Genomic DNA, 23968 nt, shown 5'->3' on the forward strand with positions numbered 1-23968 from the left:
CATGTAGTCCATACATGGACCAAAATTTGTCTGGTCCCCGCTGAACCAGCCAAATTTCATTCCAATTATGGACGGCTTTAGTTGACCATAGACAACCAGATGCATTTAGGCTCGGTTTACACCTATGCGTTTTTTTAATGCTTTTTTTGCGGAAACGCACTACAGTCCATTTAACCGCTTGCCGACCGCCTCACATCGATATATGTCAGCAGAAGGGTTCGTACAGTAAAACTAAGGTACCCGTATGTTGCCCTTTAAGAGGCGGCCTGCGGGCGTGCGTGCCCGCGGCAAGCTCCGTGAGTCGGGTCGCGGGTCCTGTGGACTCGATCGCCGCAGGGATACCCACGATCGTCTCACAGGGAGGAAGAACGGGGAGATGCTAATGTAAACAAGCATCTCCCCGTTCTGCCTAGTGACAGTGTCACTGATCACAGCTCCCTGTGATTGGGAGCAGAGATCAGTGACGTGTGACACGTACCCCCCCCCCCCCCCAGTTAGAAACACTCCCCAGGACATACTTAACACCTACACTGCCCCCTAGTGGTTCCTTTTTTTTTTTTTTTTTATTGCTGGCAATGCTTGTTTTTATATTCAATAAAGATTAAAGATGCAAAACGCATTAAAAAATTGTTCAAAACACATCAAAAACACACATACACAATGCATAATGCACCAATCACAAACTGCATTGATGTGAACCAAGCCTTAAAGTGCACTCAAGCGCTAAATCTTATTTATAATATGCTTTGTTTGCATCACGCCTCACTATATACAATGTTCTTCAGCAATTTTTTTTTTTTGGAATCTGAACATTCTGGCAGTAGCAGCACTTCCTCTTCTCTTTCAGGCTTTCAATTATCAGTCTGTTGTGTGTGCCCCTCCTTCAGTTGGCTGTTAAAGCGAAACGTCAACCTTAAGGGGAGGTTCCCCTTATCTGCCTCCCCCCCCCCTCCTCTTGCCACTTTTGTTTTTTGGGGGGCGACGACGACACATCACAGGTCCCAGAAAGCTGCAGGCCCTTTCACCAAGTGCAGCATGCGCAGTGGGAAGGGCTGTGAGGGGGCAAGCTGTCACAGCCAGCTTCCCAAAGTACACATGGCGGTACCTGGACTAATAGATGGCTGAAAAGCCAGCTTGGGTGAGGACGTTGCTGGATCCTTGGACAGGTAAGTGTCCAATTATTTAAAGTCAGCATTACAGTACTTGTAGCTGCTGAATTTTAATTTCCTACAGAACCACTGAAAAAACACTTTAAGCTGTTTATTAGGTTCGTCAGAAGGCAGCGCAACAGCTAACTGAAGAACAGCGCATGGCAGGCTGACAATTTATTTACAAGGCGGTAGCCTAATGTTGTCAGTTTGCAACAGGAAAAGCAAAAGAAAACAAAAACAAACAAACAAAAAAAAAAAAGTTTTCTTGAGATAACGGTTTACAGTGAAACATGTCAAACATAGCGAAAAATAAATTTTGGGTTTACATCCACTTTACACAACCGAGGAGGAGAGAAATATCACTCCAGCCACTGTGATCGTTGGCCACACTACCAGTGGTGCTCAAGTGGTACTTCTCATAGCCTCTTACAAATACGAATCACCGAACAAGCAAGTTAGGAAGACGTCATGAAGTCAAAGCTCTGGAACAGCAGGCCAGACTTAAAGATTATGTAAACCCAACATTTCATATACCCGATATGTGCCTACTGTACCATGTACTCATAAAAAAACAAAAACCTATTCTCTTTGTATTGTTTCCTTTGTGTAAAATCCCGAGTGTTCCTGCCAGTCCACTCTGCTTTGCTATTAAAAACTGACCAAACTAAGCATGAGAGCACATCATGGTCAGTCCTCTAGCTGTGCTGAGAACCCAGGCTGCTTTCCTCCAATGATCGGACTTGTCCTGATAAACCTCCATTGCACAGCCACTCACTAAGAAGACCAGTGTGCTGCTATTTCTCCTCCCACTCTCTGAGCTCCTTATGCAGCTGAGAACAGAGATTATGTGATCATAAAAAAAAAAAAAAAGGGGGGGTGGGGAAATGTATTTATAATGTTTCTTATATATACTGTATAGATGCACAAATGTTTTGCCTTTCATTTCTATTTCAAAGTGAATGGGTTGTTTTACAAGGTGAGGGTTTACATATGCTTTAACAGACAGGCAGCTAGCATTTACTTGAAGAGGCCAGCAATTGCATCCACTATATTCTACCTGTCATGTGAGGAGTACAAGGGCTGCCATTGCTGGCCTCCTGATCCACAATGGATCGTGGTCTCAGGTTGGTCCATACAGTAAAAGTCTTGTGTGGCCAGCCTAGGTCAGAGTCCTTGGAGGTAATCACTGACCAGTGCAGGGTCTAGCAAACTGTCACCCACAGGCTGTTCCGTATGAAACTCCCTCTGGAGCTGCCGGTTTCCTCTTCCACCTCTCTGGGGGATGGGCAACTCGGAATGGTGTGCGGGAAGGGGTTCAAGGAAGAAATATGGGTGAACGAGGGCCTGTATGGAAGAAAAACATAGAATCAGTAAAATGGGAACATCAGACAAGCTGGTGGACTTCTGCCAGCCATTACATACAATGCAGTTTAATACAGAAGATTCCTGTGTGTCAACTTGCTGAGTAAGTCAGACGAAAGCCCCATACACACTATCAGATTTTCTGCTGATTTTGGTCTTCAGATTTACCAAAACCAGTCAATCAGGCAGGCCCTTGCACTACATGGTTTTGGTAAATCTGAAGACAAAAATCAGCAAAAAAAAGTGTGTATGGGGTTTAAGGCTGCATTCACACCTGAGCATTTTTGGCTCATAAAAACGCCAGAAACAAAATGTCTGAAAAATGACCAAAAAGCAAAATCCTATTCATTTCAATAGCACCTGTTCAAATCTGTGCTTTTTGTCACCTGCAGCAAAATGCCTTAAGTTCAAAAAAGGACACAAGCTTCTATTTGGGCAGATTACAGGTGTTTTCTGCTTTTTACATTAGTGACCTTTTGACCTGTACAAGAATCGTAAAAACAAGCAACTTTCTGTCTGAAAGTCAAACACTCAGGTGTGACCGCAGCCTTATGCCCTGTACAGACGGTCGGACTTTCTGAATGAAAATGTGTGATCGGATTTGTCAGAAAATCCGATCGTGTGTGGGCTCCATCTGACTTTTTCCGTTGGCATTTCCAACACACAAAGTTTGAGAGCAGGATCTAAAATTTTCAGACAACAAAATCCGATTGATTAAATTCCGATTGTGTGTAGACAATTCCGTCAGACAAAGTGCCACGCATGCTCAGAATAAATTACGAGATGAAAGCTATTGGCTACTGGCCTCTTTATAGTCCCCTCGTACGTGTGTTACGTCACCGCATTCAGAACGATCAGATTTTCCTACAACTTTGTGCGACCTTGTGTATGCAAGACAAGTTTGGGCCAAAATTAATCTGAAAAATCAAACGGATTTTGTCGCCAGAATGTCGGACCGTGTGTACAGATCATTAGGAGTCTTAGGCCCCTTTTACACTTGTGCAACTTGTCCTGTGACTTGGGACTGTCTTGGGAAGTCGCATGACAAGTCATTCCTCATGATTTCCAATTGGTACCATTCATATCTGTGCGACTTCAAGTCGCACCAACTTCAAAGTAGTCCCTGCACGATAGGTCCATAGACTTCAAGATTACACAGGCATTGCTTCAAGTCACTTTGAAGTTGCGGGAAAAGTTGAGCTACCTTCAAGTCATACAAGTGTAAAAGGGGCCCTGGAGGTCCATACATTACTAATTAGAATCTGCTGGGTTGAATCACCCATTGGCTTTGCATAACTCTCATGGATCCCACTGGCGAATTCTTCATATTTTCCATTTGTTCCCTCCCACTCTGCAGTGCCTAGCTACAAAAAGTCCTAAGTGTTGTCCCTGTACTACTTTGGCCCAACCTTGATGCGAGTTGAGGTCCACAGACCTCAAGTTTACACAGGCATTCCCTGAAATTGCGGCAAAATTGCACGACTTTTAAGTTGCGGTAGGGTGAAAAGGTCTTAAGTCTTGCACACTCCCATGACCGGACCAGGCTCAACTCTTCTCTACAGCATTATGCAGAGAACACTTAGGTCATCACAAACTCCACTGTATCCAAAGGAGAGCAGATAGTGTTATCTCCTTTCCATTTTAGATTACAATATTTTTTATTGTTTTTATAAAAACAACCTTATACATGAGAGTGACTACATCCATATCCTGACATCAACAGGATTCCTACATCATATACAATTAGAAAGTGATTGGAAACCCTCACATATACCCAGTGAAGTGGCTATCCTCAGGTGATAAACAGAGATAAAACAAATCCTGTAAGATGTACCTGTGTAACTGCTGTCTGTTCTCTATATCTGTTCAAAGTGCAGAATTTATAAACTTTCCTGAGCCGTCATAAAAGGGGGTGGAGAGCTGAAGTTACACTCTGCAGAGCTCAGTGAGAAGATCTAAGAGCTAATTGGAAGGAAAGGACACCGCCCCCCCCCCCCCCTTTCATGCAGGAACAGAGCTGAAGCTGTCAATCATCTGGAAATCCCTCCTGTCCCTTTTCTTCTCTTGGTGTCAGGAAAACTTGCCAGAAGTGATTCATGCTGATAGAGGAACAAAGCCACTGACAGAAATGACACTTAGTGCTGTTAATGATACAAATACACACTATAGAGGGATATGCTTTGTTCACATTTCATGTCTGAGGTTCACAACCACTTTAACGCTCCACACTTTTTCTTGCTGTAGTTCTGACCTCAAAAGTTAAACAGTTAACATAAAAATCCCAAAAAGACCATATGACCTCCAACACCACCAAATTTCTCCGACCAAGGCACCACCTGCTGATGTCAAAGACATGATCTAAGAATATCCGTAGCTTATAGCACAATTATTTCAACCATCGTACAACAAGATTCACAGGCAGGTACAAACAGGACAAAATTGGAAATTAAAAGGATAAGAAAGAGGAAAGACAAGAAGAAATGCATGAGGACTCCACATCAGTTCTTAGGAGGGTGAAATACATTGGATTCATGGACCCCACGTAACCTCTAAACTCAGCTAATAAGTTATGCATATGCTCATTAATCATTAAACATGACCCAGTTAGGTTGGCTCTTGACCAACTCCAAAAGGAATTGCCAATTTATGCCAACATCTGTTGATCACAATTCCAGCAGCTAGCAATATAGGCAATAGGCTCAGCCCCACTAAGCGTAACATTTTCAACTGTCTTTTATAAGCGTTTTTTAACATTTTTTGGGAGCATTTTGTAGCTATTGCATGTTTTTGCAGCTTTTGAGGGAGGTTTTTTCAACTAAAAAGTGTGAAGTGTTGCTGAAAATGGGCGGAGAGGTGCTGTTTGAGCAGAAAACGCACGACAAAATACTTACAAAAAAAAAAAAGCTTATGGAGACAAAGATGCTCAATTCTGCCTGAAAAGTAGCTTATGTACTCTTTTGAGTGACAGACGTTTTGCTACAAGTGACAGGACACTCAGATGTGAACAAGGGCTATCGAAAACAATAGCTTGTTTAGTGTTTGAGCTTCAAGCTACAAAACGCTCACGTGTGAACAGGGCCGTAGGTACAGCAGGGAACCTACTATGAAGAAAAGCATCCTCTGGGGACTTTTTAGGATTTATCAAAGTCACTGTTATAAGTGGCACATACATTTCTTTCCATTTTTAAATAGGCTCCATGGACAGCACACTCCTACTCCAGAGCTTAGGCCTGGGGCATTGGCTGCTCATATTGTGGGATGTGAGGGAATGCACCTCCTGCAAGATCTCTGGTGGGTCTCAGATGGGTCAGTAATGAATCAGAGGCACAGGAAAGTGAGTAAAAGGAAGTAAATAAATTTTGCTTATGTTCCATAATCCAGTTTGGGGAAAGTACCGGTTCACAGTCCAGCACTTTCTCTTTCACCATTAAGCGAGTCACATTTTCTAATTTCTACTTCCTTTCTGCCTCCTGGGGCATGACCTAAGGAAGGTTAATACCAGGGTCTCGGTTCTCCCATGTAAAACAAAATTAAAAGAAATTCCCAGCTCAACTTACTGACCAGCCTGCTAACCAACCAAATTATCCTGTCTAACAGTAGGAGTTAAAAAAAAAAAAAACAGGGGTTTAGTTTGCACAAATTTTCAAATACATGCATAAGCTACAGAGCCTCGTCAAGGCACCCCATTTTCTGTAGTCCTAACTCTAAATTCTGAGAGCCTCTATAGTGGAAGAACATGCATTATAATGGATAGGCAGAGGACAGGTGAGCCTGGAGGAAGCATGTTCTTCCGCTGTGGAGGCTCTCAAAATTTAGAGAGTTAGGACTACAGAAACTGGGGTGCCTTTATGGGGCCTGTAGCCTACACATGTATTTGCAAATGTAAGGCATTAGTCGAATTTCAAAAGAATCTTCTTTCGAAAATCTTATCTAAGAGTTTTCGTTCGTATGTCGTACCATTAGTGGGCTGCAGCAACAGCCGATTTTCTTGCGGCAATCAAATTTTTGTGTAATCAGACATGTTGTAAATTTTTTGAAAAACAAACGATTTTCTAATCAATGATGGGGGAATTGTGTGTGAAATGTAAAATTGAAAAAAAAAAAAATGTGCATGTGCTGGAAAAGAAAGAAAGAAAAGAAGATTCTCGGCCACAAAATTATTTTCTGTAGCAACATGAGGTGGAATTGAAGGCTTGGTTGGCCAAATTACGAAATCAATGGTGGCACCATCGGATCACAAAACGCACAAATCTTCTGATTTTCAAAAGAAAATTATTTCGAAATTCGACTATGTATGGCCAGCCTAAGGCTATGTTCACAACTAAGACGCATGTGGCTCACAGCAGGGGTCCAGTGCGTCCCTGTTCTAATTTTTAGGGATGAATCAGGCCCCAATTTTTTCCTGAATTTGGACCTGAAACTGAGCCAAAGACACACATCTGGTCGAATCTCCTGACATGCGAATTAGATGCAGGGAAACCCACATCTAATTCACATAAGTGTGAACCCAGCCTAAAACCGCTGTTTTTAAACGCATACTGTTAGACAGGACAATTCGGTTGGTTAGCAGGCTGGTCGGTAAGTTGACCTGGGTTTTGTTTTACATGAGTCGCCCTTCCATGTGCTCCTTGTTGTAAAGGCCAGTTAGAGGTGAGGGCAGGGGCCTGTTTCCTGATTTGTTTGTATTTTCAGTTCCCATAGCTCCCAACTGTCCCTGATTTTGAGGGACTGCCCCTGATTTGGAACAATGTCCCTGTCCCTCATTCCTCCTCATTTGTCCCGATCCATATAGATGTATATAAAATGCACTTTTCATCTATCAAAAAGTTTTTTACAGCGCTAAACCTTTCATCTGTCCTAAATTGCTGCATTTGTAAATTTGAAAAGGAATAAGTGGTATAAAAAAAAAAAAAAAAGCACTCGTGGGTTTAACCAATCTTGTTTTTTTGTACAATTCTCCTTTTAAGGGGGCGTGGCAAGGGGTGTGTCCTATGCCTGCATACTTTTGCTGATAGGTGTCCCTCAATCCCATCTCAAAAAGTTGGGAGGTATGGGTTCCTCCCAGCAGGACTCACCTCAGCTGCTCGGATCCGGTGGCTGGACGGATATACCAGGAAGCGCATGAGAAGCTGCAGGGCTTCAGGGGAGGTGTCCGGTACAATACGCTCGGGAGGGAGAGGCCGATGTTCCTTGAATGAGATCTTGTTATAATCTGGCAGTTCAGTAATTTCCTAAAAACATGACAAAACAAATTAGCGGAGGAAAAGCAGGAGTGTGTGAAGAAGACGCACAAATATTTTACTCACAGGCCAGGTTTTAGCGGTAGGTGTCCCCAAAGTGCGCAGGACACAGCACAACTGTTCAATGTCATTCTCCCCGGGGAAGAGAGGAGAGCCATTTAGGAGCTCCCCAAATATGCAGCCAACCGCCCTGATAGGAAGGACAATGTTGTTAGCAGACATGAGAGCCTTGATCTCTGGAGGAAGAAAGGGCATACTCACCATAAGTCCACTCCTTCCTCGTACTTGCGGGCTCCATATAGCAGTTCAGGGGCTCTGTACCACCTGTAGGGAGACATATTTCACCCCAGGACCCCAATTAAAAGAGACCTATACACAAGATCAAAAAACAGAAACCAGATGGTCAGCATAACAGCCAGGCAACTGGCATTTTCATTAGGAGACAGCGACGGTCCTTGTAGTTCTCTCCTGATAAACAGAGCCAATCCAGAACCACAAGTGTACTTGCCTCACACTAGGTTGCTGTATATGCATATAGCAAGGGCTAGATGATTGGCAGAAAGGGATTGAGGTACAGCACACCATTATATTACAAGAGGCTGCACCAGCCCCAAAGCACTGTGAAAAGCCTTCTAAGTCTGCCTGTATTGGAATATATGAAATGCAGAAAAAAAAAAAAACTGTAGCGTTTGATAGTTTTAATTTTTTCTACATATCAATACAAATGGCCAAATTTTCTTTTTTGCCTTTTTTTTTTTATTTTTTTAATTGCAAATGTTGTTTAAAGCCATATTAAATAAAAAATATACTCTATTGTAGCATACCAATCATCACACGTGGTGGCTGCCTTCGTTTTCCTTTTTTCTCCCCTCGGTTTTTACCTGATGATCTGGCCTGTAACAAGCCTCCTGTGTTGTGAGTGCCCCCAATCTAGATGAAGGAGCACAGGGGCTTATTTGGACAGCAGAATTGTCAGTCTGGGTGGAGAGGAGTTTTAGCTGGACTAGCAGATTTAGATTTACTAACAAACTGAAGCCAAACTCTAGATCACAATTTAAAAGCAGTTACAGAGCAAACATTTTTTTTTCCTTTTGGGATAAAGGTTTTACATAAAATAAAAGCCGACTAACGTAAGCACCCCTGACAGTGGTAAACGGCTTGGCGCATCCCTGTAAACTGATAGATTCTGCTTGGTAGCTTGCTCTTTTGAAAAACAACAGACGTATTGGCTGAATTATCAGATGAAAATAGAAAAATGAAAGCCTAGAAAATAAAAACAAATGCAGCAACCACAACTAAGAACTGGCAAGCCGGCACCGAGATAGAGAGCACCGACACCGGCACCGAGATAGAGAGCACCGACACCGGCACCGAGAGAGAGAGAGAGCACCGACACCGGCACCGAGAGAGAGAGAGCACCGACACCGGCACCGAGAGAGAGAGAGAGCACCGACACCGGCACCGAGAGAGAGAGAGCACCGACACCGGCACCGAGAGAGAGAGAGCACCGACACCGGCACCGAGAGAGAGAGAGCACCGAAACCGGCACCAAGAGAGAGAGCACCGACACCAGCATTGAAATAGAGAGCACTGACACCCACACTTTAAAAGCTCTTAATATATGCAATTTATAGCGTAAAATTTTTTATTGCTTGAAATATTTTTTCCATTATGGGCGTAAGTTGGGCCTCATGTCTAGGTTTTGCTTAAGAGCCGGTTCACACAGGGGCAACTTGGGATCCGACTTGAAGTCGCCCCAAGTCAGGTAACATGTCAAATTCCATGTTAATCAATGAGACCGATCTTAATGCACACTACTGAAGTCGCTCCGACTTCAGAAAAGGTTCCTGTACTACTTCAAACTTGCATGAAATGCATCAAAAAACTGTAGTGTTTGATAGTTACATTTTTTTCTCGATAACAATACAAACTTGTACCCATTGATTTTAATGGAAGTTGTCTCCAAAGTCGGATCGTGTCTTAACTGAAGCAACAATACAGGAAGAGAAATTTTTTTCTCAAGCAAACCCCTCCCTCCCCCCTCTCTCCCACAGAGCTGATTGTTGTTTGATTGGCCACTGGAAAGTCGCCTGTCCTGGTGGCGACTTGAAGTCGCCTTGTAAATCGCCCCAAGTCGAACTGTGGTGTGCGCTCAGGTTGTGTCCAGGTCGCCTTGCAAAGTAGCGGCCAGAGTCATGTTGCCCCTGTGTGAACCGGCTCCAAGACCTCACAAAGCCTAGAGCCATCTCTGAATAAGCCAAAATGTGGACAATTTCAAGGGATATGAATACTTTTTTAAAGGCACTGTATCTGTTTGCCTGGAGTTCAGCTTTAACTATAAACTACAATGAGGTGTCACTGAAGCTGAAACTAGGTAAGCTTCTCTTTAATGTGGCACTCCAGGATTTTGTGAACTGGCAAGAAGATTTGAAGAAAAAAAAAAAAAAATGATATGTAAATGGCGTTTACTTTAAGACGCCCCCGAACTGGGAGTAAAGCTAGCTGAAAGTGGTTGTAAACCCTTACAGGTACATCTAGATTAAGGCTACCTGTAAATGCTTGAAATATCTCCTAAACCTACACGGTCTAGGAGATATTTGCAAATCACTGTAGGGCGATTTCTTCTGCGCATGCGCTGGAGTTAGCTGTTTCTAACTCGGGCCATTATGTGACTGGCAGATGCCACGCGCATGCGCGGGAGTAACGTCACACGACTCTGGCCAGTCACAGAGTTTGTGGCCCCGGAAGGAAGAGGGGTGAAGAATGGATGCTCGCTGCTAGCGAGAAAGATGGGGGATATTGCGGGCTTCTCCTGCAGGTAAGTGTCACATAATGGGCTACTATGCGATGCATATTATGCCCATTATGCTTTACCTTTGCAGGGAAACAAAGAGGAAGTAACACCCATCAGGCTTTACTTCCTCTTTAATGCTATTGTTAATTTACATTTTTAAACAGTTCCTCCTGACAGACGTGGTCTCTGGAATGGACTCTTACCACAAGGAGTAGAATAATTAAACACAGATAAACATCTCTACTGACCGGGTGGCTACTTGATGACTGTACAAGCGTCCCCGGTCATTGGAGAAAACACGGGCTAGGCCAAAGTCGGCAATCTTCAGGATGCCAGTGGAGCTGATCAGAAGATTTGCTGGTTTTAGGTCCTGTGAAAGGAAGCAGAAGCTGCTGAGTAGGCGTAAGACAACGCTGAAATATTTCATGTATAAACAAGCTGATAAGTACCTACCCGATGCATGATGGAATTCTCATGGCAGAACTTGACCCCTTTCAGCAGCATCATCATATAGCCTTTAACCTGGGCCTCAGTCAGTGGCTGGTCAGAGTTCCTGATGACCTCAGAAAGGTCGGAGAGCATGTACTCAAAGACCAACACAAACCCTGTGCCATGTGGAAACATATCTCTCAGTTTAACTACCTGAAATAGGATAGAGGACGGAAGGTAACTAAAAACAAACTGGTAGATGGCATTGTGGGTAATAAGCTCAACAGTAATTTTCCTAAAGCCCAATTCCACATTAAACGCAATGGGGTTGATTTACTAAAACTGGAGAGTGCAACACCTGGTGCAGATCTGCATAGAAACCAACCAGCTTCCAGGTTTCTTTTTTTGTCAAAGCTTAATTGAACAAGCTGAACCGTGATCAAAGGCAGATAGTATAGCCGGTCACAGATGGACCGAATCTTGGCCGATTCAGCAGAGACCAGCCGAGATTCAATCTATCTATATAGGCAGGCTGATTCTACCCAAGTCAATTCATCAATCAACTTGGGTATAACCAGCATGTCAGATTTTCAGCATGCGATTATTGTCAGCATTATAACCACTAGCAATAATCATTGTCTTCTCCCAGCAGGGACAGCTCCCCGTGAACACCCCCCTCCCTGCCGGGAGAAAACAATCCCCTCCGCGGGAGGGATTCCCCCATCAACACTGACTGTTTTTTACTGGTAGAAGTGATGGGCTATAGCAGGGCTCAAAATATCAAGTCCTGAGCTACTAGCCATGCCTTAAGCGTTACTTGCCACCAACTGCACCACCCAACCACTACCCTACCCGTTCCTAATCCCACCCCTAAGCATGCCCTTGTAAATTATCCCATTAAATTACATTGTTAAATGTTTTATTCAGACGTTAAATGTTGTTAAAAAAATAATGTTAACAACAACTTTAACAACATTAACATGAAGCATATCAGTGGCCATCAGAGCAGCCTCATCAGTGGCCATCAGTGCAGCCTATCACTGCATGGGGATCACAGGGAGGAATCAGGAGGAGAGCCGGCCAGATCACACAGCTTGGATCTGAAACGCTGACAGCTGTCAAAAAAAAAAGTTCTTGGACCGGCTCCTATGGTAGAGAAGGCACTGATTAAATTTCCCGGCATTGAATCAGTGTGCCGGGACTTTGACAGTGGCTGGCGTTTCAGATCCAAGCTGTGTCACAGTGGGAGATCCTCTGTGTGATCCGGCCGGCTCTCCTCCCGACAATTTCCTGTCTGATCGCTTCTGGAAGAAGCAGTGCAACATTTTATTTTTATTTTTTTACAGGGCATCAAAGCGGTCCAGGGGGCAACTGCCTCCCTGCCCCCCCAGCTCAGTCTGCTCCTGCTCCACACTCACTCTCAGCTTATTTCCACTTGCCTAATGCGAGTGGAAATGTTTAGGGCAGGGCTATAGATTATAAAAAAAAAAAAAAAAAAGAGAGAAACTGGAAATGGATTGTTACAAAACTGAAAAAGACCAGGGTAAGAAGTTTGTGCAAAATTTCACTCAAATGTCAGTTTACTGCAGTCAAAATGAAGTTTTGATCATCTGCTATAGCTGGTCACTCACATATGGATTGTCTTCTATCTCCCGTAGAGCTTTAATCTCTCGTAGGGCCTGATTGGGAATACCCTCCTCCAGTTTTCTCAGTGCCACCTTCTTCAGGGCAACAGCTTCACCTGTCTGGAAAACAAAAAAAAATATGATTATATCATCATAATTCTAAATATAAAAATCTTTAGAATATATATTATATATATATATATACACACATTCTAAAGCTTGAACACACATATGTTATGGTACTTCCATAATCTTTATCTAGATCCATTTAAGTCACTTTCATTTTTTACATGTTTGCTGTACCATATTTGCATTACAGAGATATGTAGAGCCTGCCAACTGTATTTCACTCAGCCTCCCTGATCAGCAACTGCAGAGACAAAATCTAAGCCGCATTGAAAGCGTTTTGGTTTTATTCCGTCAGACCTGACTAGTAGAGGAGAACAGGAAAATACTTCTCTGCAGCACTACTAAGCAGGAAAAACAACCTGCATGAACAAAAATGGCTGCTCTGTATAAAAAAATAAAAAAACAGACAGGGGCTTCAGTAAAAACCTGACAGGGGCTCTAATCCTTCCATTCTCTATCCAAAACTGCAAATAGTTTTAGCTCACACATTTAAAAGTGAAACTTGCAGTAAATTGCAAAGTCTATTTGTAACGTCTGGGTTCCCTTCCTCGTGTAATAGTCACCATCTCTTATTATGCAAAAAGAACTGTAAGGCCCCTTTAACACATGCGCATGCGGACCATTCATTTCAGTCACTTCAAAACGCATCAGTTTTTCATCATTTTTTTTTTTTTTTTACACACTATTATTTACTACCAATGCAAAAACGGATGAAAAATTGACCATTTGTCAGTTTATATCTGTTTTTCAATCGATCCATTTTTTTTAAACAGAAGAAAAATAGAGCTTTGATCCGTTTAAAAAAAAAAATAAATAAATAAAAAAAACACGGATGCCGACGGATGATCATCCATTTACATCCGTTTTTTCATTGAGCTGCGTTGATGTCCATATTTCATCTGAACGAACAGCATATGTGAAAGGGGCCTAAGGAGAAAAAAAATAAAAAAAAGTTAGATTTCATACTTACCTTACCCCACCCTCCTCCCCCGACTTCTCTCCGCGGTGCCTAGGCGAGTAGTGGTGATCAGGCAACATGGGAAGCTGCAGACATGAAGACCCTGAATATTTGTGACTCTTTGGCTGTATAGATGACAAGGTTTTGTCATTCGCATTAGTGGCTGAGTTACAAATATGTAGAAGAAAAAAAAAAAACTTCCCATATATACTAGATACCGGGTGTGTAATTATTTGCTTGATCAAAAGAAACGCGACAATAAAGAGGCTATGGGCATCACTGAATACGCCCCCTCTGGATAGATGAACTTCTCTGTTTAGCAACATGTTGTCTCAACCCTTGCATGCAACATTGTCTCAAGAGGAACTGCCCAGGACAGTCAAAAATAAAAGCTGCCTGCACATTTGGAGCTACAGTGCCACATAGTGTTAGATGACAGTATGACACTTTACAAAATCTTCCTAAAGTTGAACTGAAGGCAGACATACAAGACACAGATAATGCAGCTCTGTAATTTAAAGCCTAAGTGCGGCCAAAATATACATAAGAATTCAGTATAAGGGACATAACTTAGAGTCAGTAGGATGTATCCCTTGTGCTGATGTCCTCCATCCATGCCCCCCCCCCCCCGGCCAGACCTAGAGCATTTGTCAGCCGGGGGTTATCCTATATCTAGCACCCCCGAGGCAGTAACATCACGCGTAGCAACTCTGCGCGCTGCGGCCAGAAACCCAGAAGAATCCTCCTCCCTTTGCTCCCCCGGGCATCCAAGCCCCTTCTCCTCTGCAAAAACAATCGCCGACCCACCCAAGGATTGTCATCGGCGCCAGACAGAAATACATGTAACTGGTAGTGGCACACTTACTATGTGCTACTGCCAGTGGTGTCACTAGGGTTGGTGTCATCTGGTGCAGTAAAACATGGCGTCACCCCCCCCCCCCCTCCCCAAGAAAAAGAAATATATAATGTATTTAGTTTTCTGAAAGTGCGTTAAAGATGCAGCATGCGGGATTTGTGCCCTTTCAGAAAATGCAAAAAAAAATAAAAATGCGCAACTTAATAGAAATCTATAGGACTGCAACTACAGTATCTCACAAAAGTGAGTACACCCCTCACATTTTTGTAAATATTTTATTATTTATGTGACAACACTGAAGAAATGACACTTTGCTACAATGTAAAGTAGTGAGTGTACAGCTTGTATTAGCCCTTGTACACACGGACGGACATTCCGACCACTTATTTAGTCTGATTTTTTCCGACGGATTTTGTCCGAAACTGGTGTTGCAAACACACGGTCGGACAAAGTTGTTGGAAAATCCGACAGGACTACGTTCAGGCTAGTAGCCAATAGCTTTGGTCTCGTAATTTGATCTGAACATGCATGGCATTCTCTACAAACGATCGGACAAAGTCCAATTGGATCATGTTGTCGAAAAATGTTATATCCAGCTCTCAAACTTTGTTGATCGGACATTCCGACGGGAAAGGACCGATGGAGCCCACACACGGTCGGATTATCCGACAACATGGTCCGATCGGACATTTTCCATCAGAATTTCCGACCGTGTGTACAAGGTCTAAAAGTGTAAATTTGTTGTCCCCTCAAAATACCTCAACACAGTCATTTACGTCTAAGCTGCTGGCAACAAAAGTGAGTACACCCCTAAGTGAAAACGTTGAAATTGGGCCCAAAGTGTCAATATTTTGTGTGGCCACCATTATTTTCCAGCACTGCCTTAACCCTCTTGGGCATGGAGTTCACCAGAGCTTTACAGGTTGCCACTGGAGTCTTCTTCCACTCCTCCGTGATGACATCACGGAGCTGGTGGATGTTAGAGACCTTGCGCTCCTCTACCTTCCATTTGAGAATGCCCTACAGATGCTCAATAGGGTTTAGGTCTGGAGACATGCTTGGCCAGTCCATCAACTTTACCCTCAGCTTCTTTAGCAAGGCAGTGGTCGTCTTTGAGGTGTGTTTGGGGTTGTTCTCATGATGGAATACTGCCCAGTCTCTGAAGGGAGGGGATCATGCCCTCTTCAGTATGTCAGAGTACAGTGCCATCTTTATGTAGATGAACAATTGTTTTTTTCAGATCCTCAGAGTTTTTTGCCATGAGGTGCCATGTTGAACTTCCAGTGACCAGTATGAGAGAGTGAGAGCGATAACACCAAATTTAAACACACCTGCTCCCCATTCACACCTGAGATCTTGTAACACTAACATTGGGCCCAATTTGTACATTTTAACTTAGGGGTGTACTCACTTTTGTTGCCAGCGGTTTAGACATTAATGGCTGTGTGTTGAGTTATTTTGAGTGGCCAGCAAATGTACAGTGATATAAAAGCTGTACACTCACTACTTTACATTGTAGCAAAGTGTAATTTCTTCAGTGTTGTCACATGAAAAGATATAATAAAATATTTACAATATATCAAGTTTCCATCTGTAGCTCGCTACAGTAATGTTTTTATAATTTATATGTGAATTGTTAAAAATAAAACTTGCTTTTTATCAGTGGTGCCTACAAAGTCCATGTTTCTTTTCCAAAAATATATATCATGATTAGGACATGGCACTGTGCTATCCATTAGTGTACACCCACATTACCATCCTGTGCTGATGTACTTGGCCATAAGTACAGTTGTGATCATAACTTTACATACCCTGGCAGAATTTATGATTTCTTGGGCATTTTTCAGAGAATGTGAATGATAACAAAAACTTTTCACTTATCGTTAGCGTTTGGCTGAAGCCATTTATTATTAATCAAATGTGTTTACTCTTTTTAAAATCATAATGACAGCAGAAACTACCCAAATGACCCTGATCAAAAGTTTACATACCCCAGTTCTAAATACCATGTATTGCCCCCTTTAAATATCAATGACAGCTTGAAGTCTTTTGTGGTATTTGTGGAAGAGGCTCTTTATCTTCTCAGATTGTAAAGCTGCCCATTCCTCTTTGCAAAAAGCCTCCAGTTCCTGTAAATTCTTGGGCTGTCTTGCATGAACTGCACATTTGAGATCTCCCCAGAGTGGCTCAATGATATTGAGGGTAGGAGACAGATGGCCACTCCAGAACCTTCACTTTATTCTGCTGTAGCCAATGACAGGTTGACTTGGCCTTATGTTTTTGCTCATTATCATGTTGGAATGTCCAAGTACGTCCCGTGCGCAGCTTCCTGGCTGATGAATGCAAATGTTCCTCCAGTATTTTTTGATAACATACTGCATTCATCTTGTTAACAATTTTGACCAAATTTTCTGTGCCTTTGTAGCTCACACATCCCAAAAAAAAATAAATAAAAAAAAAAAATAAATAATCAAGCGATCCACCTCCGTACCTTTCATCATAGGCCTTGTTGACTCCTCTCCAAATGTAGTTTATAGTTTTGGCCAAAAAGCTTGTCTCTGTGTCTCTGTACAAGGTTTGAGGTTTGTCTGTGCTGTTTGGCGTATTGTATGCGGATACTTTGTGGCATTTGCGTAGTAATGGCTTTCTTCTGGCGACTCGACCATGCAGCCCATCTTTCTTCAAGTACCTCCTTATTGTACATCTTGAAACAGCCACACCACATGTTTTCAGAGAGTCCTGTATTTCACCTGAAGTTATTTGTGGGTTTTTCTTTGCATCCTGAACAATTTTCCTGGAAGTTGTGTCTGAAATTTTAGTTGGTCTACCTGACCATGGTTTGGTTTCAACAGAACCCCTCATTTTCCACTTCTTGATTAGAATTAACACTGTTAATTGCCATTCTCAATTCCTTGGATATCTTTTTATATCCATTTCCTGTTTTATACAGTTCAACAACCTTTTCCCGTAGATCCTTTGACAATTCTTTGCTTTCCCAATGACTCAGAATCCAGAAAGGTCAGTGCAGCACTGGATGAAAGATTCAAGGGTCTGCCAGGAGTCCAGAAACTCATTGACCTTTTATACACACACACTAATTACAAGCAAACAGATCACAGGTCAGGATGGTTACCTTTAATAGCAATTCAAACCCCTTTGTGTCAACTTGTGTGCATGTTATCAGAATCACCAGGGTATGTAAACTTTTGATCTGGGTAATTTGGGTAGTTTCTGTTGTTATTATGATTTAAAAAGAGTAAAACACAGTTGATTGATAATAAATGGCTTCAGCCAAAATACTAAACATGAGTGAAAGAAATGTTTTTGTGTTATCATTCATATTCTCTAAAAAATGGCCAAGAAATCATAAATTCTGTCAGGGTATGTAAATTTATAAGCATAAACTATATATACTTTATTGAGGTAATTGAAGTAAAAAACAGACATCATTGCACTGGCATTTCGGAGACACACAGGTTCATATCCTCTGGGTGACAGAGCCCATATATCTCTAATGCCGCGTACACACAATCGGAATTCTCCTCGGAAAAAGCTCTGATGGTTTTCCCGTCGGAATTCAGATGGAATTCCGCTCAAACTGTTTTGCCTACACACGGTCACACCAAATTCCGACCGCCAAGAATGCGGTGACGTACAACCCGTACAATGAGACTAGAAAAAGGAAGTTCAATACCTAGTAGCCAATAGCTTCCATCTTGTAGTTGAATCTGAGCATACGTGAGTTTTTACACGTTGGAATTGCATACACACGATCGGAATTTCCGATAAAAAGTTTTTGCATTGGGAAAATTGAGAACATGCTATCAAATTTTTGCTGGCGGGAATTCGGGCAGGTAAATTACGATGGAACATACACACGTTGACATTTTCCGATTAAAAAGCTCTCACCGGTCTTTTGCTGGCTGAAATTCTGATTGTGTGTACGTGGCATAAGACCCCTTTCACACTGAGGCGGTTTACAGGTCTTTTAGCGCTAGAAATAGCATCTGTAAAGTCAGGCATGTACTGGCCATCGGGACCATAGGGAGTTTCCCGGTGGGCCGATGGCTCAGTGGGCCGGTCAGGTGCAGTTCTGGAGCCGCTCCTCTCTGACAGTGAGTGATCGCGGTTTCACTCCTGTCGGGTGGAGCAGCTGCTGTCACTTGCTGGAGAGAGGATTAGGCTTTCTGCTCCCTCCAGCCTGCAGGGGGAGCTAGACAGCCGACAGACTTTCTTTCCTTCCTCTCTCCCCTTATCACTTGTCACGTATCACATGACTGGAAAGTGGAACGAGATGCTGCCTTCAGAACTGTGAGTACACGTGAGGGGGGGGAGCATGAGGACACTCTGATGTAAGGGGGCTGCTGGTGATGAGGACACTCAGATGTAAGCCCCTGTACACACGGTTGGACATTCTGCCAACCAAATCCGTTGGATTTTGTCCGACGGATTTTGTCTGACGGATTGTGTCTGAAACTGTTGCATACACACACTCGGACCAAGTTGTCGGAAAATCCGATTGTACATAACGTGATGACGTTATTTCGTTACGACGGGACTAAGTTCAGGCTAGTAGCCAATAGCTTTGGTCTAGGAATTCGATCTGAGCATGCGTGGCACTTTGTCCGATCGGAATTCTCTACACATGATCGGAGTATGTCCGATCGGACCAGTTTGTCGGAAAATATTTCTAACAAGTTGGAAAATTGGGTCCGATGGATATTCCGACGGAAACAGTCCGATGCATACCACACACAGTCGGAATATCCGACAACACGGTCCGATAGGACACATTCCGACGGATTCTCCGACCGTCTGTACAAGGGCTAAGGGGACTGCTGATGGGTACACTCAAAATTAAAGTGGGCCGGTCTGGATGAAGTCCAGGGCCAAATTTTTGTCCCAGTCCAGCCCTGCGTAAAGTGCATGAAAGCAGCCTCCGATTCATTTTAGTGTGACTTTTCACACTGGGGCAGTGCGCTTGCAAAACGTCAGAAAAAGTCCTGCAAGCAGCACCTTTGGGGCAGTTTGGGAGTGCTAACTTACTCATCGTTAGATGTGGTGGCTGCATTAGTTTTTAGCCTGGTGATCTGGCCACTAATACACCTCCAGTCACAGGGTGTCTCCACATTGGATATAGAAGCAATGGAGACACCTTTGGACAGCAGTATTGTCAGTCTGGGGAGAGGGTAGTGTTAAGCAGCCCATAGATAGCCCATTTTTTTTCCATTCTGTAAGCAAGTTCTCCCATCCACACATTCAATGCGGATGGGGGAATCCTCCCTGCTGTTGTATTGTATTCTGACAGTGGGGAGACTTCCCTGCACCCAGAAGACACAATCGATCAGTGTTGCCAGCTATAGCCAGCAGCACTGATCAAGTGGGGAAAATCTGACAGCCTGGTTGTAAATAAAATCAGCTTCCATACAACCATCCTGTCGATACATGGGTTGAAATTTGGCTTTTTCTTGCTGAAATCGTCTGAATTTCAATCCATGTATGACGGGCTTTAATCTTCCATTTTAAGCTGATTTCCAGCTAACACTTAATAAACTGTTACAGCAGCAATTTTTTTTTTTCGTTATGGGATAAAGGTTTAACATAAATTAATAAAAGCTGATCATTGTAGGCACTCCTGACTGTGTTCCCTACTTCCTTATCGTGCTATAGCCGAAAGATGGCTACAGAGCGGCTCTCTCATTCCAGGAGGGCAGTTTATGGATGTCCTCCCGGAATCACACCTCTCACGTGCATCCAGCACATTCTGTGGTCCTTGTATCCTTTGGACACAGTTGATCACAGATTGTGGTAAAGGGCCAATCACAGCAGACCTTTAACATTTGATCAGCTGTGTCCAATCACAGTTGATCACAATGTAAACAGAGTTGCAGGTTATTGGCTCTCCTTTCCTCACGTGCTGTCACCTTAAATAAGGACATGTGCGTTCCGGTGCATTTTAATGCTTTTACAGCATTCCAGTACAGTCCAGTGCAGGGAAAATGCAGCATGTTCTACTTTTTTTCTGGAATGCCCTGGAACTGACCGCACTGGTGTGAACTGTGCCATTAAAAACCCCATAACCCACTTTCCATGTGTTTTTGATGCAGAAAAAAAAAAAAAAATAAAATAAAAAACACACTGAACTGCATGTGGTGTGAACTGGCCCTTACTCTGTTCAAAATGAGGAAAAAAAGGTTGCCTATAGTTCTACGTTAACCTCTTCTAGCTGGCGCCTTACGGTCATTTAAAGCGGAGTTACGCTGTTTGTTTTTTTTACAAATACTGCAGCTGCTGACTTTTAAAATAAGGACACTTACCTGTTCAGGGCTCCCACGATGTCGGCTCGATCTGTCCCTCGGCTCCCTCGGCTCTCAGATGCTGCCACCGCCACTGCGGGTGGTGCGAGTATCTATGCCCGGAAGTGGGAGCAAGATACCTGTATTAGGCTGGTATCTGCTTCCCCCTTCCCCCCTGAAGGGTGACAAAATGTGACACTGGAGGGGAGAGGGTTCCAAAAAGCGGAAATTCCATTTTTATGTGGAACTCCAATTTAAGAGGTTTAAGGCACTGGGAGGTGGGGCTTAAAATCACATGACCACCGTGATTGGCTGTCATGGCAGTCACATGATTTGAAAACTTTTGATCGAGAGCTTTCGGTTAGGCGCCAGGAACTGTGTCTGGAGCGCACAGCTCTAGTGACAGCAATTCATGCAAATATGTGGCCTCTTGGCAGCCAGCACCAAGGGGTTACTACTGCTTTAAGCTCTGTGTGTATGAGGCCTTATCAGTAAACTATCAACAAAAAGAGTGATCTATTGGCAGTGAAATCATGCGGTCGCCTGGGCCCATCGTTCATCTGACTGACAGCACTGCGCATGCTCTAGGTCCACCCACAAACAACATTCTATCATTGCAGCCTGACAGATCTGTATACATGAGGCAGAGTATGACAGGGGGCACCACCAAGGATCAATTCTCAGCCACTTGTGGCACAGTCCCACCATGCCAACTGCTTCTATACCACCCTCTGAAAAGTGATCCATTGTGGATTGCCATTCAGAGGGTGGTAAGCTTACCACCTGTCTGAAAGAAGCCTGGCAAGGTACAGGTGAGGGTGTCTCCAGGGGACTCCACAAGGCACAGGGGACACCTGAGAACAGGGAGGAGGGGCAGCGATCATAGGACAGCTATAAGGGGTAAGGGAGAGGCTGTATACAAGGAGGGTGCCGGTGCCTAATAGAGTCCGCCCATCAAATGGTGTCCGCTCCGTACTGCGCATGCTCAGTACGGAGCAGACGAAGCTTCGGAAAATCTCCGAAGCTGAACGGCGCCTGCGCCGTGAGTGTAGGTGGTAGCCCCACCATCGAAGCGGACATAGGGTTGTGAATTTTAGAGGGCCCCTCGCGGGCGAGCTTCGTTTGCCACGCTTCGGGCTCGGCCTCGCTCCGCTCGGCTCTTTTTTATTCTAACTCTATGTCCACTTGGATAGTGGGGATAGAACCTGGACTCACGGCGCAGGCGCCGTTCATCCTCGGCAATTTTCGGAATCTGTGTTGCTGTGTACTGCGCATGCGCAGTACGCAGGGGACACTATCTGATGGAGGACGCTATTTGACAAGACACCGGCAGCCACTGCTGGAATACTACACGGCACAATGATCCTCCAGTGAGGCCCGCCGCCCCCTCCTTATCCCCCCAGCCGGTCACCTCGATGTGTTTGGCTTTGAAGACGATGCCATGAGCTCCTTCCCCGATCCGACCCAGCAGGCTGTACTGCTCCATCTTCCCGGCTCGAGACGCTGCCCGGCGTTACCTGGCAACACAAAGCACTTCCAGGTGACAGCGAGCCCAGCCGGCACCGCCCCTTTCTGTACTGGGACTGACCCTCAGCTCTGGACCGCCCCTCTGCTCTGGGCCGCACCGCCTCTTTCCCTTCTGGGACCACCCCTCCGCTCTGGACCGCCCTGCCCCTTTCACTGCTGGGACCGACTCTCCGCAATGAACAGCACCGCCTTTTTCACTGCTGAGACCGCCCCTCCGCTCTGGAACGCACTGCCCCTTTCTGTTGGGACCGCCCCTCCGCTATGGACAGCATCGCCTTTTTCTCTGCTGGGACCGCCCCTTTGTTTTGCCACATACAGGAGCGTCACGTGGGTTGGGGGTAATCCTGTGTGTCTGAGTAAATCCAATGGATTTGTGGTACAGAACAAGGAAGACTCGTCAGATGCTTATGGCCATGCTCCCTGGTTTGGGGACTACACAGGAAGTGAGGAGAATCTGCCTGACAGTAACACACATTCTAATTATTTCCCATTAGACTAACAACAACATTATTTTATTGTTATAGTGTTCCCGTGTCCCCGATGCATGGTATCTGCTCAATTCCTGTGCAGGTGACAACATAGGGAAACTTTCCTTTAAGAGAAACAATTCATTTCATGTTAGAAAAGAGAACGAATGTAAAATTTTCAAACAAAAATCGAGACATGTATGTCCAGCGTAATGTCCAATCACAGCCGATCACATGGTAACCAGCAAGTGGCGTTTATCAGCTTTTTATAACAAAAACAAAGAAAAACTTTTTTTTTTTTGAATTTTTGGTATTTTTTTTTTTTTTGGCAAAAATTAAAAATCCCAGCGGTGATAAAATACCACCAAAAGAAAGCTCTATTTGTGGGAACAAATGATAAATATTTTGTTTGGGTACAGTGTAGCATGACAGCGCAATTATTTAAAATGCGACCGTGCTGAAAGCTGAAAATTGGCCTGGGCAGGAAGGAGGTGAAAGTGCCCAGTATTGAAGTGGTTGTAAAGGCTCAATGTTTTTTACCTTTAGGCTACTTTTACACTCGTGTGGGTGGGCGCCGGCAGTAAAGCAGCACTATATTTAGCACCGCTTTACCGTAGTTTTAAGGGTAGGGTTAAAAGTGTCGCTGCAGCGGCGCTTAGCCAACGGGTTTGCAGCGTTGTCCCACTGTTTTCAATGGGAAGGGGTGCTTTAGGAGGTGAATATACCGCTCCTATAGTGCTGCAAAGATGCAGCCTTCAGGACTTTTTTGACCGTCATGCAAGTGCACCGTGCCAGTGTGAAAGCACTCAGGCTTTCACACTGGAGACACAGGAGAGGCTCTTTACAGGCATTATTTTTAGCACTGTAGCGCCTGTAAAGCACCTCAGTGGGAAAGTAGCCTAAAGGTAAAAAAACCTTCTGTTTGCAGCGTCCACCCTCAGCCCCCAATACTCACCTGAGCTCCCTCAGGTGATCATCGATCCAGCGATGTGCACGATGACTGAGATTCTCCTGGGTCTTTCATTCCTCAGCTGAGAGAGAGCAGTGGGAGCCATTGGCTCCTGCCACTGTCAATCACAGCCAGTGAGCCAATGAGGAGAGAGCGGGGCTGAGTCATGGCTCTGTGTGTTCAGA

General features: G+C 44.1%; 1 protein-coding gene across 1 annotated transcript; it reads right to left on the reverse strand.

Moving 5' to 3' along the window:
- Nucleotides 1-1245: 1245 nt before the first annotated feature.
- CDK20 (cyclin dependent kinase 20) lies at nt 1246-22428 on the reverse strand. The gene is made up of 8 exons (XM_077476333.1): nt 22252-22428; nt 12608-12721; nt 11001-11189; nt 10796-10917; nt 8015-8077; nt 7820-7943; nt 7589-7744; nt 1246-2495 (listed from the first exon to the last, which is right to left on the reverse strand). Exons 1-8 carry the CDS (start codon nt 22324-22326, stop codon nt 2316-2318), a joined length of 1023 nt encoding a protein of 340 aa, XP_077332459.1. The 5' UTR covers nt 22327-22428; the 3' UTR covers nt 1246-2315.
- Between the last annotated feature and the right edge of the window lie 1540 nt (nt 22429-23968).

This window comes from Lithobates pipiens, unplaced genomic scaffold (assembly GCF_037356315.1).
Source record: "Lithobates pipiens isolate NorthernLeopardFrog02 unplaced genomic scaffold, aLitPip1_a1.2 Scaffold_1, whole genome shotgun sequence".
NCBI lineage: Eukaryota > Metazoa > Chordata > Amphibia > Anura > Ranidae > Lithobates > Lithobates pipiens.